Source organism: Polypterus senegalus, chromosome 13 (assembly GCF_016835505.1).
Source record: "Polypterus senegalus isolate Bchr_013 chromosome 13, ASM1683550v1, whole genome shotgun sequence".
Classification (NCBI taxonomy): Eukaryota; Metazoa; Chordata; class Cladistia; order Polypteriformes; family Polypteridae; genus Polypterus; species Polypterus senegalus.
Window position 1 is genome coordinate 2987168 of NC_053166.1, and position 20146 is coordinate 3007313.

General features: G+C 52.5%; 1 protein-coding gene across 2 annotated transcripts in view; it reads right to left on the minus strand.

Moving 5' to 3' along the window:
- Window positions 1-477: 477 nt before the first annotated feature.
- Window positions 478-20146, minus strand: part of LOC120542391 (tenascin-like) — a 52585-nt gene continuing 32916 nt past the window's right edge. The window contains exons 14-28 of one of the 2 annotated variants that reach the window (XM_039774829.1): window positions 18074-18346; window positions 17156-17428; window positions 8472-8768; window positions 7675-7947; window positions 6571-6693; window positions 5258-5401; window positions 4098-4217; window positions 3215-3358; window positions 2757-2887; window positions 2538-2670; window positions 2306-2457; window positions 1623-1719; window positions 1379-1540; window positions 1077-1240; window positions 478-995 (exon numbers count right to left, since the gene is read on the minus strand). In XM_039774829.1, the coding sequence (XP_039630763.1) occupies window positions 885-995; window positions 1077-1240; window positions 1379-1540; window positions 1623-1719; window positions 2306-2457; window positions 2538-2670; window positions 2757-2887; window positions 3215-3358; window positions 4098-4217; window positions 5258-5401; window positions 6571-6693; window positions 7675-7947; window positions 8472-8768; window positions 17156-17428; window positions 18074-18346 (2597 nt within the window). In that variant the 3' untranslated portion in view covers window positions 478-884. The remainder of the gene's footprint in view (window positions 996-1076; window positions 1241-1378; window positions 1541-1622; window positions 1720-2305; window positions 2458-2537; window positions 2671-2756; window positions 2888-3214; window positions 3359-4097; window positions 4218-5257; window positions 5402-6570; window positions 6694-7674; window positions 7948-8471; window positions 8769-17155; window positions 17429-18073; window positions 18347-20146) is intronic. The other variant, XM_039774830.1, reaches the window with a different exon arrangement.

Here is a 20146-nt window from a genome sequence, read left to right on the forward strand (position 1 = left end):
TTCACACCTTAACCCATACAGGGACAATTAAAGCAGTGCCAACTGTGCCCACTAGGGGGCGACAACCACACACAGACTTCTAAATTGGGGGCGTGCGCCGTTTTGATCCACCCCAGAGCAGCAGACCCCCACAATGCACCTGCACTCGTTCAAAGACCCCAAGACATGTCAATCCTGTGCACCATCCCACCCGACTTTTATTCCAAGCCCTCGCACAACTGCAGACATGAAGCACTGCCGCAGGCACCATGGAGTTAGCAGGGGGCTCGTGTAGGACCACCATGCGACGTGCCCCCCATAACACATCGCTAGCAGCATAAATGAGGTGCCAAGTGCCGTCCGACCACGTGTGACGGTGATGGCACTTTAGATTAAACGGGGCATCGCCTGAACACAGCTCGCCAGCCCCCGTCTGTGGGGGTCTCAGGGGGTCCAGCGAGGGTTCTGAAGCGCTGAATGAAGGGGGACGGCAGCAGGCGCTTTAAACAAAGTTGGTTTTATTTGAATAAGGGTAACAGAGAATCGGCTTCTCCTTCACGTGAAAGTCTCTCGACGCGCGCGGGGGGCTCCGTCGGCCGCAATGCTCTGCCAAGAGGGGCTCTCCTTGGGCAGCCCCCCCGCCGTTTACGTGTTTTTTTTCTTTTCTTTTCCCTTTTTAACGTTTCCTCCCCCGATAGGACGACCCCCAAAAGGATGCAGACAGAGAAGAGAAGGCTACAGAAACCCACCAAATAAAATAGAAAACAGCCGGCCTGAACACAAACAGCAGAGTGGGTGGGCGAACAGAGAGCGCCCCCTGCAGGTGGGTGTGTGTGTGTGGGGGTCTCTGGGCTGTTGCTGTGAGCTGAGGGGCCCTGCCGCCCTGACTTTGGTGGTGGGCTCCTCTAAGACCGCTTCCTCCTGCCTTCTAAATTTCGGAAGTTCGATGGCCTGATCTTCATGTCGGCAAACTGGATTGAGTACTCGTGGCCTTTCCAGTGGAACCAGTTGATGCCCTGCGGAGAACAAGGGCCACCGGTGAGGGCCACGTCCTGGCCGCCTAGCCCACCCTCTGCCCCCGCACCCTGACTGCTTACCTGGCTGTGGCTGTTGTCACCATAGCGACCCATCAAGTTGACGCGGTGGCAGTTCTTGTACCAGAAGGCCCCCTTGTAGGAGAGGGCGCAGTTAGTGACGGCCACATCGTTGTCCTTGTCGTAGGTGGAGAAGGGCCGTCCCTGATGGTAGGTCATGGAGTCACCTGTAGAAGAGGAGACGGTGAGAGGACAGAACCCCCCCCCAAAGGTCCACCCAGCCTGCCACTCTATGGCGTACGACAGTGCATGGCACCGTGGGCCACGCCACCTGGCAGCGCCACCAGGGGGCTACGCGCACTCACCTGCCGTCCCGCTGTATCCCCCCACCGACACCTTGTAGCGGCTCCTGCCGTCCGAGACGGAGAACTTGTCGTAATGGGCGTAGGCCGTCTCCTCGCCATCCCGCAGGTCGACTCGCAGCTCGTACTGCCCGGAAGTGGTGATCTTGTGCAGGTTATCCAGACCTGTGCAGCGGGAAACACGGGGGTCAGCGTGCCACACCACATCGCCACCACGGGGGCCGGAGAGGACAATGGGGGTACTCACCCAGCCAGAACTCATCGTTGAGATCTCCGAATCCGAGGGAGTAATTCTTCCAGTTGCGGTAGAAATCGAGCTTCCCGCTCTGGCGCCGGAGGAATAGCTGGAAGAAGAGGGACACTGGTCAGTCCCCGGGGACGTCACGGGGTGTCCTGCTGTACCCACACAGACAGAGTGTCACTATGCAGCTGCCATATTTGATGCACTTCCACAAGTGAGTGAATTCTCGCTCTCGGGGTCACACAACACGAACCTCAGTCACGTCATATTTGGGGAGTCACACTTTTACAGTGTGGGCACCAACACTACAAGTGGGGGTGATGTGGGTCCTTTGTATAGCGCCTTTCATGCCAAGCTCAGTTTACTTTCACGTATAACTTGACTTCACTCTCAGGGTGTCGCTAGGCATGAGTTTTAATGAAATCGACATCTGGATGTTAACTCTCAGAGATTCACCAAGTTAGGTAGCTGGCGACGTGTTGCACGCTGAATGGCACATTTCACCGGACCCTGCCCCTGCGACAGTAAGGACCCTCTAAACCCAAAGAAGCGAAGCCCACCCCACAGCCTCATCCTACATCCATCTTTCCTGCACCAGTGGCCCCCAGTAACCCGCCTGTGCATTAATGGTCCCGGTTTACTCTCGTCGGTGTGATGCGAGGGGCTGCTGTGCCCGCTCCGATGCTCACCATCCACCCGCCTCCGTCCGTGTTCATGTCACAGTACACCTGCACCGGCTGGCTCTCGTCTCCGTTAAGGTAGATGGTGTAGATGCCCGAGGTGGTATCTCCATTCAGGAGGGCCTGAGAGCAGTCCCTGGGATGTCGGTACAGGATGCCAACTGCAAAGATCAACACAATGAAAGCCAAGTCCTTGCCAGCCCGCCACCCTCTACCCAGGTCTGCTGTGCCGTCCACTTACTGGTGGTGAACTGAGTCAGCACCACTTTACTCCTCTCGGGACCAGCAATGGCCTGCAGTTTGACGGTGTACTGGGTGGACGCGCTCAGCTGTGCCAGGTTGTAGGAGACGGCATTAGGGCTCAACACCACTTCCTGTGGAGATAAGAGAGATGTGTGTGTCGTGGCATCACAGCCCAGCCTGCCGCCACGCCCCCTTACCTCAGCCAGTGTGTACGCACCTTGACGAGGCCATCGGCAGACTCGAAGATCAGGGTGTACCCAGTGATGGTCGCTATTGGAGCTTTCCACGTTAGCAACGCGCCATCCGTCTGAATGTTGCTGGCCGCGAGGTCCTGAGGAGCATCGACCCCTGCAGGGCACCGACTGGTTAATGTGACGTATTTGTCCTCCTCCAGAACCAGCAGGTAAAGTAATTCCTGCCGCCCCCAGTTAAACTGATGTCACACCCCACTGTGCCTGCCCCGTGCATTTGGGGGCCGCACTACTCGCTGTCACCTCCTCTACTCTCCCACCCCACCCACGACTGCTTCTGCTACTCTACTTCACACACTCCGCTATACCTTCGTCTTCCTCAGCACTCCATGGTTGTGCGACCACACCTGAAGCCCCCCATACCCTCTCCTAATCCTCGCCCGCCAAACTCTTCCTCATTAACATCCCCTCCTCGGGCACTCACCTGTAACAAAGTCTGTAATTGCGGTGGCACTCTGCTGGGCACCCCTGACGGCGTAGATCCTCACGATGTAGCGGGTGGTGGGGCGCAGAGCACTCAGGTCAAACTCCACGGTGTTCCCGGAGACGCGCTCCACCACTGGGGGCACTAGAGAGAGGCACATTGGGCCGGTTATTTCACGAGGCTAAATATTTTGTTCTTCCGGCGGCCGAGCGGCACCGCATTGGCATCCATGCCTCAGTTTTTGAGTCTGCTTAATCCCGATGGACCCGCGGGCACACGGAAGCCTCGCTGCCCCCACCCCACCGTTGTATCTGACAGAAGTGAGGTGCACCTCAGAGCCGGACTGACGCTTTCCTGGTAAGGAACCACCAGTGAAATAAACCAACAACGGTGAAACGATAGAACTGGCGTTGGTGCCCTGCAGTGGGCACAAGTCCTTTGGGTTTGACTTTCTTTTCTGGTTTCTTGTGTTCATTCAAGTCGAGTTTTGACTTTGCGTGCGTCTCTCGCACTCTGACAGTTAAGCCTTAGCGCTATGAGGGGCTACATGAGATGGTTCGTCATCTTCTGTTTATGAGGTGCGTTCTTTAAAAAACGCTCGACACAATTCTGTGGCACCGAGACGTTTCTTTGAGTCTTTTTGACCAACGCTTTGTGGAAGACGTGGACGGCGGCTCGGCTGACATTGACTACGTTTTGTGCTTTTTTGATATAAATATTATAAACTCCACGGTTTCTTTCTCTCTCCAGTGTTGTTCCACAGCGTTTCAGGGTTGACTCGAGGCGAAATGTACGAGTTAAAGCTGAATCTGCAGTCCAGGACACAAGGGGGTGCGTTGGTTATGTGGGCTCCCCAGTCCGATGACGGCGGGTTGGCACTTACCATTGTCAGCGCTGTAAGTTATGACGTATTCATCGACTGTGGCGATCGTGGGCTGCCAGTGCAGCAGAGCTTCAGAGTCGGTGACGTTGATGGCCTCCAAGCGCCTCGGTTTGTCCAAACCTGTCAAAAGACACAAAGTTTCAAGGGATGGCACCTTAGAGCCCGCCGAGCGAACCCCGAAGACCCAGCACAGCCATCCCATTCACGTCACAGCAGGCCCACCCGGCCTCCCAGGACGACCCTGAGCCGCCATTTTGTGACGGCTGACATTTTATCTCAAACTGCAGCAAGTTTTACTCGGAAAAGTCGGCGTAATCAAAATGTGACATTTACAAATGTGAAACTTTCATCAGATATTTAATAGGTACAGCAGTGCCCACTGGGAGGCTGGCACTGAGCGTGACTTGTTCTTTTATACACAGCAGCTTAGACCAAACTGTAGCTCGTGTGCTTCAGTGTATTTGATTGTTAGACGTCTCACATGAAACCCCACGACAGGGTCAGTTATAACTACAAGGTCAGGCCGCACACGTCCACCCCGAGTGGGCAGGACGCGGTTCAGACAAACACAAGCACCCAGAGCCCACCATCCTTTGAGGCGGAGCTGTTTATGATCAGGGTGGGCAGCCAATGACCTGTCAATAACATCATGGGGCCAGGGATCCGTCCATGTGGACGTCAGGCGTGCCGTCTGTGCAGCAGCCTGACCTCTGAACTAAGACGGGCGCCGGGTGGCACACTTACCCCTTTTATTAAAGAGAGGGTCACTTTCCTATTAAATGGATGTGAGGCCTTTGGATTTTTAGGAGGGGCTTCTTGCCGACACTCGGCCCTCCTCTGTCTGCACATCTTGGGCGACTGCAGTGGTAAAGTAAATGCGGGGCACCTGCTGTCAGTTCTCTCTCCCAGGGTGAGGGGGGCACCGCCAACAGTGGGCAGCACACAAACAAATAACGACACTTGGTTTGTTCAGTAAAAAGTGCAATGGCTTCCACTGTTTAGCCTTTGGTCCGGGGTCCTTGTCAGAAGCAGTAATGGAGTGGCAGGCTGTGCCACTCTAGTCAGTGCCAACGTGGGCTCTGTGTGTGTGTGATTTAAGGTTAGGGTGCACAAGAGTAGGCCAAACCATAAGAAACGTGCCCGCAGTAAGTAACACATACCTGTAGCCACAGTGCCTGAAGACGGCTCGCTCTCATCGAGGCGCTTCACCGAGACGATGGACACGTCGTACAGCTGCCCGGGTGTCAGGTCCACCAGCATGGTCTTTGATTTGGTGCCATCTACTGTTAGTACTTTTGGGGTGCCTGTTGGAGAAAGAGAGAGACGTCAAGAGCGACGAGCTCACGGCGAGGGAGTGGATGGGCTTTACTCCGGGGCCTGAAATCGGCAATCGGCATGGACTGCGACCTCAAAGGCCCTGCACACCCGTGTCCTGCCGTAAGGACCGATGAACACCTAGCAGCATTTTGACTGAGATTCGAAGATGAAGAAGAAGATGAAGATCTTCTTCAGTCAATCAAAGCGCTCCCAAAATTCCATTCTTCCCAGTGCCATACAGCTTTTTAATAAGGAATCTCAGAGATAATAAAAATTCAAGGAGCACAGAGTCGTTTCTGCGTATTCTGTACTGGTTTTCAAATTTCACAAAAGTTTGGGTTCCTTCATGTGCTTTGAAGATGTCTGGCTGTCTGTCTGTCTGTCATTGGAGGCAAATGTCATGTGACCTTAACTTAAAATAAAGGATCCAAAGCATTTGAAACGGCTGGGGGGCTACGCGGGGGGCTACGCAAACAGACTGTGCACAGCGAGAACCTGACAGGAGTGTCCGCTCAGCTAGAGGAGGAGGAGGAGGAGGAGGAGGAACGGGACAGACAGACGGCCATCCTGAGTAAAGCGCTCATTTGATTAAAGTTACGAGAGCCGCCTCAGAACTCGGACACAAAGCAGCGGGCATGGCGAGAGGAGGGCACCAACTGTAGTGCGTCTGGCCTGGTGGGACGCCCGCTGCGATGAAGATGAGGATGGTGATGCACGATGTGTTTCTCAACCTTTACAGTTTTCATTGTGTTTTTGAGAGGAGCCCACACTTTTTTAATTAATGACATATCGTAGATGCATATTTCATTCCACCTACTTCACTTTTATCGACATTTCTCGAACTCTAGATTTCTTTTTCTAGTATCAGAATGCAGTTTAAGTTCATTTGTTTTGGTTTCAATTGATGGACTTTTCATATTTTCTTGTTTTCTTTTTTTTTTCCACATCTTTGCGGCCCCCTAGGGGGTCCGCCCCCACATCTTGAGAGCCACCGCTCTAAACTGCAGGCACGTTTGTTCATTTCTTCCCTCTCTGGTTTTCGAGGTCTGAGTGGGGCACATAAACAAAGATGAACCCCCTGTGGAATGTGCGCACAACTGTGTGGCCGTCACACTTAAGACACGCGCACCACATAGCGGTGACACACGTCACTCACCTCCTTCTGCTGGGACATACGTGACGCGGTAGCTGTCCACTCGGGCCCTTGGGATGATCCAGTGCACCATTATGGTGGTATCTGTAACATCTGAGAATCGTAGACCTTTGGGGGATCCCAGACCTGCAGAAAGATGCCAAACACAGCGGGAGTCAACCGGGGGGCCACCCATAAATTGAAGCTCTCGTCAGACGTGTGCCAAAGCGGCCGAGCCTTTCACATCCCGGACCGTCTTGAGCTCCCTCTCATCTGCACGTCCTTCTGAGGGTCAGACGCGAGACTCGGGCGCACTGAGAGCTGCTGCCACCACGACACACACACACACACACACACACACACACACAGTCCATCCGCACAACACTCACTCGCCAACTGGCAGCCAGTGATCTGCATAGCTAGAATATTTACTTAGCAGAAAGAAGAAGAAGAAGAAGAAGAAGTGCAAACAGCCGTCGCGTGTGCCAAAGTCACGGAAACCCAAGCTCCACAATGTCTTTTAAAGATGTTGACGTGAGTCTCCAGGGTGCGAGAAGCAGACAAACAAACGCTGCGCAGACGGACCAGAGCCAGCAACGCAAAGACTTTCTGGTCACTCGTCAGGATGTGACGGAGACTGAAGATGGACGTCAAGCTGATGCAGCGCGCTGGCAGGTCAGCAGCACAATCTCTGCCAGGATTCCTCATGCACCTTCAGGACCGCGCAGACTCAGCCAGTCACCTCACACAGCCCAGGAGCCACTGGTGACGGGTCGAAGCAAGCCGGGGACAGCGGGAAGGAACTCGGGTACACACGGGTACACATGGGTACCGAGTAATGAAGTGGCAAGAGGAAGAACGTCCCGGGCGCAGCCCTCCGCATGCATGGAGCTGACTAATGTTCACAGCAGCGTGGGGCAAACCTAGTGGAGTGGATGACCGTTAGAGCAGCAGCTTCATGCTGGCCGGCGGCCATTGTGTCAAGCAGGGAACAGGTGGCAAGAAAGATGTCACTGCACGCGCCAGGGTCATCTTCAAGGCAGCGTAAGGGAGGAGCCAAGGAGGTGGCAGAGCAGCAGGAAAGACTCACAATCGCGCCATCTGGAAACAGAAGGGTTAGACGAGTACCTGTTGTCGCCACGCCGGTTATGGGCTGAGAGCGATGTCCCTTTGCCACCCCATACAGCTCAATCTCATAGTCAGTACCCCCTTCGAGCCCCGTGACATCCACGTTGCGGTCTTCTCCTGGCACCGTTATCTCCAAGGGTTCTGCCTGTCTTTTGGAATCCCTAATTTTAATAAGGAAGTTATCGAAGATTTTCTCCTCCGCCATCCACGAGAGCCGGAAGCTGTCAGTGGTCAGGTTTGAAACGAGAAGGTTGTCCACCTCGGGCTCCGCCTCTGGAGGGAAAGGGAGATTTTTCAAGGAATTTAGAGGTAGACCCGAAAAACGACGAGAGATTAAAAAGGTGGGTTAGCAGAGGCATTGGGCGCAAGTTAACCGAGCGCTGACACGGGACGGGCCCAAGGGCCTCAGCAGTGCACAGAAGACCCTCCAGAAGGCTTAAGTCAGGCTCCTCAGGTTCTCTCAAGGAGGTTCCATGCAAAACAGCCGTCTCTACAAAAACAAGGGAGGAGAAACAACGAGATGGCATGCTGGCAGCTTGGCACTGCCGCGGCTGTGTTTCCAGTAGCGGAGGCCCACGTCTCCAGTGTGACTCTCGGCCGATCGCCACACATTTATTTGAGGGGACCCATTTGCAAGGCCCTGCAGGAGCGGACCCCCCTACAGGAAACACACTGAGATATGTCAACCAGGAGACTGTTGGCTCATATCTGCAAAGGGAGAAATGAAAGAGACGTTAAGATGGCCAGAGCAGCCCATGGCGAGGAGACGAGCCGGAGAGGAGGCCCGCGTAGAGTACCTGTCACAGCCACTGTGGTCAGGGGTGTCGCCCGGTACCCGGTCTTGGTGACGCCGTACACTGACACCTCGTAGCCTATGTCTGTGATCAGGCCCGCAATGTCCAGCACACGCCGCTCTCCCGGCACCGTGAAGTCATGGGGCTCCAGCAACCGCCCCGAATCTACGACCACAATCTCAAAGCGCTCAAACTGCTCTGGCCTGTCGTCTTGGCCATCGTCTGTCGTCGTCCAGGAAACCCTGAAGCCGTGTGGGTTTAGCTCGGTAATGTTTAGCGTTTCCACCTTTGGCAACTCCTCTGAGAGAGCAGTGGGTTTGGAAAGGAGGACAAAAGGTGGAAGATGAGTACACAATGAAAAGCAGAAATCGCAAAATCCATCCACTCCCTGCCTCTGCTCTCCTACGACTGGCTGAGTATCTATGTGGGAACACGACTCCTGCCTCCCCCCCCCACACCCCCCAAAAAAACCAGTAATGGCTGGACCCCGGCCGAGGGTCCCAGTAAGTGGAGTCGGGGAGCTGAATGCTGAAACCTCAGTAATGCACACAGTGCCCGTCAACATTGAACACGCCGCCTAGCGGCTCCACTGACATGAACGGGATGTGTGACAGGTGAAGGATCACGCGAGGGGCCGGTGGGGACGCGCACCAAACTCTCTGACTATCTCATTTGTTGTCTCGGTTTCTAGTCCCACACTTGTAAAGTTAATCCTCAGAGGTCTTTCAGGTAAGGTGACCACCTACTGCATTACATGACATGGCCAGCATGTCTGGCACCGCATATGTCCGTTGTGGCCTCTAGAGGGTGCCATTGAGCCAAACTCCAATGTTGCCTGGGAGAAAAAGAAAAGAAAAAGAAAAGAAAAGAAAAGAAAAATCGGTTTGTTTACACGGGAGCTTTACTGGATCAGCAAGGATGCCTGCCAGGTGCCTCCGTATCAGTCCCAGTCTGCAGACATTGTCACTACCGCTGGCGTGCGTCACTAAAGGGGGCATCCTGCATCTCGCCCAAGGGACGACCGACGGCACTAATGACACCAGCGGATGTCAGCACGAAACAGCAATACGCACAACTCACAGGAGTCAGCCAGGAGTAATCACTGCACAGTGGGGACCTCTGGAAGGAGAGACGGGCTTGATCCAAAATGAACACCTCCACTGCTCTGGGTAATCGTCTGCCATATAAGAGTATGGGATCTGCACGCCATATGTGTGCTGGGGGGCCGACCGGTGTAAGTTTGGGCACGGCGCTGGAGGCATGTGGACCACCATATGCGAGTAAGAATTTCACTGGACTGTACCCTGTGTGTGCGCGTTCGTGTGTGCGTGTGCTTGTATGGGCATGTGCGCGGGCGTGGGTATGTGCGCGTTCGTGTCTGTGCGTGCGTGCGCGCGTGGGTGTGCGTGTGTGTGCGCATGCGTGTGCGTGTGATTGTTTGTGCACGTGTGTGTGCGCGCGTGGGTGTGTGTGCGCGTGTGGGTGTCGCTCCCTAGACAAGAACATAACCTTTCCCAAAACAAAAGGACAAAGCCCGCCTTTCTCCAAGTCCTGTGGCTTATTTTGTGACGGGGACTTGACGACTTGACGCTGCTGGAGATCGATGGCAGCCACAGCAGAGCTCTCAGCTCATCGGGAGAAAGTGCGACTCACAGACAACTGCTCATTCAAAAAGAACGACAGCTTTTTAGGAGAAATTAGGGGAAAAAAAACCGAAGAGAAAGAGTAGAGTTGTGATGCCCGTCTCTGTGGCAGCAAAGAGAGGCGTGTGGAAAATGCAGCGGGCTGAGAAAAGAGATCTTCGAGCCTTCAGACTACATGACAGCAATGACGTCTACTCATATAGCGCCTTCCAAAACAGAGTGGAATTGAAGGTTGATTTACAAAGGGAAGCCAAGAGAAACAATCCTCACATAACGGACTTGTACTAAGGGTCAGATGGGCAGCGGGGAAGCAAACCAACCGCCTGCGCAGGCCCCGCTGGGCGAAGGGCCAAACAAATGAAATGAAGGGAGGGCTCTCACCTCGACCTTCTCGTATACTCCGATATGGGGATGGATATTTGAGGAGTAAACCGCAAGACAAGGGTTAGATTTGTATGTTATGCCCACTAAAGAACCACCAACAACAAATCAAACCAAGTGAATGATATATTGAACAATTATTATTAAAGTAAAGCATTAGAGGAAATCGCATTAATACAAAAGTTCCACTTGTGGTTCGCAGAAACCGCCCAAAAGTGGATAGAAATCTGCGTTTTGTACCGAATACGGGTGCGCAAACTTTGGTTGACGTAAGTGAAAGCGTCCTCAAGTTCACACACAGAATTCCTAAAATGGGATTTTGGGAGCCTGGTGAGGTCTAAAATGTCGAAATTCACCAAAATCTCCAAGTTGAATTTCTGAAACGATTCCAATACTTTCCTTATACGAGAAAGTGAAGAAGAATGAGAAAGCGAGTCTGCGGCCCCAGCACTGCACTTCCTTCCTTTCTAGTTTTGAGTCGGCTGTAAGGCGCGTACCTTCACATGCCGAGCGCTGCTTTAGCCCACCGTTTGCATGGCCTCCTGTCTTTTATCAGACTTTGCCCATCAACACTGAAAGCTGCAGACGCTTCTGCTCCAAATGTTCTCCAGCACATCACCTCAGAGTCCTTCACGATCAGCTCCTCGCTCCTGCTGGTGGTGCCCGTTGGCCCAGCATGAGAGCGCGGCTCGTTACAGAGTCGTGGCACGTGCCAAGCAGGCCCACTCCTCTCTACCACATGCCGCCTCTGCCCGTGCAGCGGACTCCTTCAGCAGGCCTTAGCACACGGGACCCATGCCAGCATCAGCAGCTTTTATTGCTAAAATGTGCTTTTTGTTCGGCTTGACAACAAATACAATTTGTCAGAATTAAAAACATCTTCCAGCTCCCCTGGCCTGTCAGCTCCTATTAGCGGAGCTCCCTCTCCCTCGAACTTGGCTGGCTCCTGTTCGGCCAGAAGCAGACGCTGACTGTGTGGGAACATTGAGCAGCTGCTAGTAGACGTGAGTCAGGGCGGGCACAAAGGGAATCCACGCTCGGCGCCCGCTTCTGGACTACTGTGCACGGCGCTAGAGAGTGAATCACTGCAGGACCCTGTCCTCCATTGCACTTCATTCCCACTGCAGACGTCCTATGAACAACACGACCATCACTTACTGGGGGGGGCCGAGAATGAAAATTTCACTTTAAGAAAAGCCCACCCCGGCATTCCCTGCGCTCAAGCAGATACTGCCGGAGGACGGGGTGTTTGAAATCTCTACAACGGACCCTAACCTGCAGTACAGACACAAACGTTCAGAAAGGCAAGTGCAGGCCTCTAGACCAAGACCGAGTGCGGCTCCAGGCCAGCGGGACAAATGACAACGGGAGGATGTCACTATCCATCCAACTCTAATCCAGGACTTGTGACCCTTGAGGTCCTCGGAGATGTCCACGCTTCAGGCAGCCGACAAGACGATTAGCGTAAAACTCCAAGACGCTCGACTGTGGGCACAGATTTAGGGTGGAAGCCTAGTTTGCGTTTTTAGACCACCGGCACAACTCCATAGCTGACGCTTTTACTTCTTCTGCATTCCTGACGCACAGAGTTAAAGTGGTCAACACTGCCGTCTCCAGGGCCTAAGAAGTGACGAAAGGCACATGTGATGACCCTTCTAAAGGAGTGTGGGTGTGGGGTTGTGGCGGCCCAGCGGTGGACTGGCGTCGTCTTCGGGGAGCTTCCTGCCTTGTGCTCGTTGCACCGAGACCCCGAGCCGGCGTCAGGTTTGTGTGCACCGTGCAGCCCACGACGCCCTTTTTCTGATGGCACTGCACACCCTGACACTCACTTATTCTGTCTCGTCGTTTCGTTCATCGCTCCCACTGCTGGCCTGACACAATTCTGGGTTGTTGGTTTTAATGCCCACTCATGGCACATGCTTGGATTGTGGAGAGCGGCCTCAGGAACTGCAGACAGGGTGAGGTCCCCCACCAGTCTGAAGACAGAGGTTGAAATGTTTAAACCAATCAGAACTGGCCGGCCTGTAACTTCGGTTATGCTGACAAAGAGTAAACTCCATTTAAAGGGCTGGGCTGAAAACACTTGATGACGAGTGCCACGTAACGTTAAGCTGAGATTGATCGGCCCGTGTTAGCTGACCACTGAAAAGGTTCTGCTGAACTCATCACTTCTCTTGGAATATCCTGCTCTCCTCAGCACTCTTTATGGCCTAGTGGCTAAGACCACCACTCCAACAGCGGAATATATAAATATATATGGAATAGAAAATCACCCAGGACTCTATAAAGTGCCTGGAACTGCTTACTACATGAAAGACACTCTCAGGTTTAACATCACAAGATGAGCAGTTCGATCTCCACCACTGACTTCCAACAAGCGCTACGTGGGCAGGCGGGGGGGGTTTCTTCAGCACTTTGCGCTGGCGTCGGGCTGCCTGACGACTCTCTCGATGACCCTGACGTACTGTAAGTGGGCCTGGGTGTGTGTGTGTGTGTGTGAGGGCAACGGACTGGCACTTCATCAGGGTTAGTCTCCGTCTTGAATCCGATGCTGCTGAGACAGGCTCCAGCTCCCCGTAAGTTCAGACTAAAGAGGCACATTTAGGAAACACAAGGAGAGATGGTGAGGCACTCAGAGCTCAGAGATGTCATGCTGCGTAAGGAAGGAGCAGAAAATGATATGCTGGGCAAGACACCCCATCCTTGAAAGGACCCAACATGATTCTGGTGAAGGTGAGAACTGCACTGGCCACGGCCATCGTCACTCCTCGCCGACACCAAGGCTTTCCCACAATTCCAGTGTTGCACCATCACTTTCTGCCGCCCTCCAATTGAAGTGGGGTGACAGGTGACTGCGGATGTGTGGCGTGAAGGAGCCTTGCCACGAGTACACGGCGATTAGCGGCCTAACCTAAGAGTGGCTCCGAGTGTGAACGGCGATCCGAGGGCTCCGACTTACCGGCTGCTAAGAACGCCGGCCTTTCTGCGCTCGTCATGGCGGCGCGTTGCAGCTCGTGGGCCGGCGCTGGTGGTACCTGTGGCTTAGCGGCGGGGAGCTAATCCTCCGCTTGGGGCTTTTAGGCATCGTCCGAGTGAGCCCGTGTCACTCCACTCCACTCCACTCCACGCCCCGTCTGTGCCGCTCGTGATCGCCCGGACCACCAGAATGACATTTTGGCGCGAGGCGCGCTCTTCGCGGTGATGGAGGCGCTCAAAGTGAAACTTTCTGGCGGGAGACTCGCAGGCGGGAGACGGGCGAGCTTCAAATTCGCGCCATCGTGCAGTCAGCTGAGCCGCTCAAACGCCACACCGCACCGCACCGCACCGCACAAGGGAGAATAAACCAAAAAAGGTGGCCGGGAAAGTCAAATGGTGGGGCGCGTGGGCGAGCAGAGCGAGCAACGCCGGGGTCTCGACGGCCGCCCCTCGGTCATCACCCTGTTACGAGCAGACAGGACGGCCATCTTACGAGGCTGCTGACTGCCCTGGCCCGGTGAGCCCAAGTGGAGCAGCGACAGGACTGGCTTTTAATCATATTCTTGTCAGGGAGCACCGGAGAGACCTTCGCTAAGACCTGATGGCCGCCTGTTGACTTCGTGGTAAGTGATGTCCGATTCCTCGTGTCACGGGACCCCCAGCCCCGAGCTGCGCAGTGAGCTGTCAGAGCAAGAAAGCACTTTGAGCCACTGTTTGTATGAAAATGTGCTCTTTAAATAAATGTTGCTGGTGTTGTTGAAAGTTGCCTGCAGATCGGCACATGAAGTGAAATGCGATCACCTATGGCGAGTTGTGATCCGCTGGGAGTGTCGGGGCGTCGAGTGGAAGGTGCAGGACCGTAACGGCCGTTAAAGACGGAGCGGGGCCGAAGGGTCAAAGTCCCGCAAGGTTTGAAGAGCAACAGGCAGAGCAGAGGTGACATCATCATCATCATAATGATAATAACTCGTTACCAAACGGTTTTAATAACGTCTCAGCTCAGAATAGCGAACAGAAGTCGGTCAGGACATAAAGATAAAGGGGTCTGCGGAAAAGATGACTTTTTGTTCGTTTGGTTTTCTGAAACCAGTTCAGAGCTAACGGGGTGAAATGCGAAGGCTTTTATAAAATACTGACAGCATAGGTACGTTTAGATATTCCGCCATTTTAAGCAGCAAGTCAATTCCCAGCATATTTTAACGGAGTTCTTCTGATTATACACGTTGTGTATTTCAGCAATCAACTAAACAAATTCTGACACTTTCATGAAAAATGAATATTTTCAGCTGTAGAAAATTCTCCTGCCCGGTGCCGCACACAGCAGCCTGCAGGTTTTTTTCCAGCACTCATTCAGAATCACAGCTAAAAACGCAGAGCCCTGCCTATAGTGGTGAGGGAGAGCGTTTGAATTTCCTGGGATGTTCACCTGTGCATCCCAGGTAATTTAATGGAAGGAATGATTACGGATGAGATTGGGCAGCACATGGCAAGAACAGCAGTTTGACTGGGCAGTCGGTGTGGGGTCAGACGAGGCGCTCGTGTTCTACAGCCGGAGAAGAGCAGGGGAGATGATTTGTCTGGGCATCTGATAAGGTGCCACATGAGAGCTGGGCATCAAACTAAAAGAAGTGGCAGCTTGGGGTGTGGCTCAGACACAGGAGGCAGAGGGTGAAGGTGCCAGGAACCTTCTCAGAATTGGCTGATGTTAAGAGTGGTGACCAGCAGGGGGCAGTGTGGGGGCCGCTGCTATCTTGAATATATTTTTTAAATGATTTGGACAGGAGAATAAGTAACAAGCTGGTGCAGATGACACCAAGACAGGTGGATTGACAGATAATCGAGACTCTGTTGACTCGTCACAGGAGGCAGGCAGGCTCGGGCAGATTTGTGGACAATGAAAGCGAGTGTCAGTACATGTAAAGAGTTACGTGTAGGAAGGAAAATCAAAAGTACGCCTTATGAGAAGGAGTTTGGAGTCGTAGTGGACTCTAAGCTATCGACTTCCAGACAGAAGCCATTAAGAAGGCTAACAGACTGTCAGGTCATATAGCGCCTTGATGTGAGGTTCTGCTCAGGCTTTATGACACACTGGTGAGGCCTCGTCTGGAGTCCTGGGTGCAGTTTTAGGTCCATGAAGACATAGAAGTCCAGAGGAGAGCGACTTCAGTAGGCTGATCTGTTGACAACATCACATGTCCTAACAATCACAATTGTCTCTTCTCCATGGACCCATAGATTCATGTTTCTGGTTAGGACATTCACTTAGAGAAATCTTTAAAGGCAAAGATAAAGCTCAAAAGAATTTTCCTTTGAACATCCAAATCCACGCTGTATGCCAGTCCTGAGGGTGTGTGTCATGTCACTCACTGCCCTCTCGGGCCTGCCCACTACGGATCTTTGCCTGCTCGTCCACATTCTCCGTGAATCCCCATTTGACTCTGTCACGTTTAAACGGTGACGCCAGCTGATGACGTGCGGCAATTAAAGGTTGTGTTTGGAAAAAGGAGGCTAAAGGCCAAAGTGTGGTGAAAGGTGGTCATTAGCTGAGCAGAAAAAACTAAAAATTTGAAAATGTGGGGTTAAAGGTCAGCTTAGAAACGAGCGCAGTTCATGTAAACTCAGGCAAAGTTAAAGAGCCAAGCAAAGGTCAAGGAAGGCAGACATTGGAGGTGAGGAGCCTGTTTGAAAAGCCCAGCAGAGGGACAGTGTGGGGCAGACGTCTGGTCTAAATTGGAAGACCACCGGGGCTGCAGGTTTTCATTGTCACTCTGTTCTTAACGAGTGACCCGTTTGTGCTGCTAATTCACTTCTTGTGAATTGATTTGATTTGATTTGCTCTTGAAGCCTCAGACCCCTCCATTGTTTCTTTTTCCTTAATTAGCAGCCAAATGAGCCAAAACTACTGGTGTCCACCGTACGACGTCTGAAAATAAAGAACGACGGAAGTCGTAGGAAGGCCGATCTGCTCAGGTCCTCGGCGCTCTTAGTAAAGACTTTCAGAAATGTCTGCTGACGCGCCACGAGAGCAGCAGCAAGCCACGGAATTAAAGAAACCAGTTGAATTAACAACACCAAGTAGCTGGTAGGAGACCCCGACTTAGGTGGTCTTCTGTTGGACCCTCACTTCACATCTCAGTTCTGTTTAAACACTTTGAGCTACTGTTTGTATGAAAATGTGCCATATAAATAAATGTTGCTGTTTGGGTGCCATTTAAGGAAAGGAATGAAACAAGAAGTGAATGAGCAAGACAAACCGGGGGTCCGAATGAAGACCCCCAGGATCGGAGCTGGTGACCTCTGGTCTAAATGGAAGGTAAATTAATGGACTGCGTGTGTCCACCCCACTAAAACGTCACATCTGTGTCACGTATCGTAAGACAAATCAGAATGGCGTCGCTTTCCCGGAGTCGTGTTCAGAGTTACGTGGCTGCGTATTCGCTGCTCATCGACACTGTGGGTCGTGCCTTAGCTGGCGCATGTCAGGGTGGGCTCCGTGTTCACAAACTTCACAATCGGGGTAGTAAGTTTTGGACCAATTCTTTGCCACTCAGTAACTATGGACCCAATCGAGGAGTCCGGCCGTAACCTAACAGGCAGCGAGCCTGCGAGTGCCCTTCTGGAATGAGTGACGTAGCCCTGACTCACTAGGCGACCCTCGGCATAAGTAGAAAGCCCTGCATACTGTACCTGTGGTGGCCGACACAGTTAAAGGTGCCGTTAGCACGTCGTCCGAGCCGCCATACAAGGTGAAGTCGTACCGAGTGGCCTCTTTGAGACCAGGGATCAGCACGGCGCGCTCCGAACCGGACACGGTGTACATGGCCGGCTGCGAGGCCGCGTCCGTCTCTCTAATTTCTAAGGTAAATGTGTCGAAGGCTTTCTCCCGGGCTGTCCAGGACAACATTATGCTCTGCGAGGAGGCGTTACGTGCAGATAGCCTGCCCAGGTCAGGTTCTGCGGCTACAGGAGAGAAGAGAGGTTACGTGTTGACTGACGAAATCCAACGGGCCCTCCTCCCCAGTGCAGCAATGCCAAGCGCCATGTTGTGTCCCAGACGTGAAAAGTGAATGTGTGCTTTGCTTTGGCTATTTGGACTGGGACAGAACACAAAGCTGTTTGCCAGTGAAATGCGGCGAAGTTGCTCAGTCAGAGAGGAAGGTGCAACGTCATCGCCAGACTGAAGTCGATTCATTTCAGACTTGTTTTGTATTTCTAATGTGAGGCCAGACTTCAGCAGCCATTGAGCTAACAGCTACCTGGATCTGGAAGGTGAGAGACCAGCTCTGTGTGTGTGTGTGTGTGTGTGTGTGTGTGAAACAAAAGGGGGCTCAGCTGTCAGCGGTGAAGGTTCAAAGGAACACCTGTGTGAGCCGAGCCGCTGTGTAACAAAGCCAAGCCACAAAAGCCCTCAATTTACGAGTGCAAACAGTGAGGGGTTCAGGCCTGTCTGCTGATGAAGCCTTTGAAATTCACTGAACCCTTTCCAGATCCCTTCAGAGCAAATCGTAATTACTGTCGGCTCTGCGGGCTTGACGTGTAGTGGCGCTGGTGCGTTTGACAGACAGGTGGGTAGGTAAGTAGGTAAGTAGGTGGGTAGGTAGGTACCTGTAGTTGCCGCAGCACTAATGGCTGGGATTTGTCCGCTGGGGGTGACCCCGTAGAGGTAGACTATGTAGTCAGTGCTGGCACTCAGCCCTGTGATGTCAAGAGACAGCCTGCTGCCCGACACGTTGTACTCTGCCGGCTCCAGTAGCCTGCTGGAGTCTATAAGCTCGAGCACAAATCCTTCAAAGTGGCCGGGCGTCGCATTCCACGAGACAGTGAAGCTGTCGGAAGTTATGTTAGATACAAAGAGAGCGGTGACGTCGGGCTCTGGGGCTGAAGAAAGAGAGAATAATTCTTAGTGCCGGGTGAACGGGCACCCACCTGGCACGAGTGCACAGTCTTGGTTTGTTTTTCTGACTCACTGGGTACCACAAAGTTCTAATGCTGCTACTGATAAGAACACATTGGACTGATATAGCGCCTTCTCCATGCTGAAGGTGCATGTTTACACATTTATAAAAGATGACACATTGGCAGTGAGCTGCTTTCTTATTTTGTGGTACGCCACCTGCTTATTGCCCGATCGTTGCCCTTTTTAATAGGACGGCTATTTTGATTTTCTTATCTTAACAGATTCAATTAACCTCCAAATTCAGGATCTAAGCAATAAAATCATCACAGAAAGAAAAACAGCAATACAAAATGACATAAATAAGTCCTTTACACGCCCTGGGTAGGGCAGGGGTGGGCAGTGTCGGTCCTGGGGGGCTGCAGTGCCTGCAGGTTTTCATTCCAACCCAATCTCAGACCTTCTTTGATTTTAGGGCTTGCTAGTCTGAGATGTCAGCTTCTTATGTCGTCCATTTTTTTCCTTTCCAAGGATCTCATCCAAACGATTTGAAGATTAAAACGGATCCTTTTCAGTCGGTCACCTTTTCTATTAATTGTTTTATTATTCGATCCCGCAGTGCTGGCATGATGAACACACCGATGGACACTTCTGACTGCTAATAAGCAGCCATTAAGACGGCGAGTGCAGCTCTTTAAGATTGAAATAAGCAATTAAGGGGGGCGAACCTTAACAAGTGAAGCATCAAAATGTCACCTGAGCAGCGAGGGCTTCACCTCCCACCGAGAAACAAAAACCTGCAGCCTGCACTGCGGCCCTCCAGGAGCGACACTGCCCACCCTCTGGTGAGGGCATCTTAAGAAAACCAAACACACAGAGAATGAACCGAGCAAAACATTTCTAAAAAGAGAGACAAGAGAAGAATATAAAGGACATAAAGTGAAGGGGACGGGTCGCACTCTTGGGTCAGCTGGCCCTCTTAACCAACAGACTGCCAAGGTGCGGACCCTCAGAAAACAACAAACAGCGTGTCCAAGCGAGCAGCTGAGAAGGTCGGTTACTGGAAAGTGTGGCTTCAACAGCAAAGCGAGAAGGTGGCAGATGACAGAGCCTCATGCGAGGGGTAGCTGTGCATGCCCATTCACTGCAGCGGTCTCAAAGTGCCAGGTGATCAGTGGGTAGGCATGGCGCGCTAATACTGTTAGTCTAATGAACACTGCGCGTCTGCCAAGTAACCTCCCTCTGTCTCGCCTACGTCACTAGCTGGCACAGCCGCATGCTGTACCCGTATATAATATAGTGCCCTTTAGGAGATGGCGCGGACTGCTTATGGCGACAAGCAGTGTCGACTGCACGTGGCTTAACTGTGCCAGTGGGATCAGGTGTCGCTGCCAGTCGGCCTCCAGGTGTATTTACCTTTTTACAGCTGTCACCTTCGTTACGTTCTTGTAATCTGAGATTTTATTATTGATTTACTTTTGTCAATTTGCATTGGTATTTCAGTTCAGTGCTTGCTGCCAAAGCTTTTATGCAAAATAAAGATTTGCCGATCTTTAGAAATGAATTTGCCTGAGAGACATCATCCCCTTGGATTGGGGAGCGGCACGGAACAAGAAGGTGCTTGTGGCTGGGATGATGCCCTGGGACGGTACGGGCACGAAATCCCATTTAGTTTGGGGTGTGAGGATTTAGCATTTTCTACATTTTGAGTTATTTTCCATTTGTTAACAATTCATTTTCAGGCTTGAGTACAGAGTGACACGAATACGAGGTGAGACACAAAA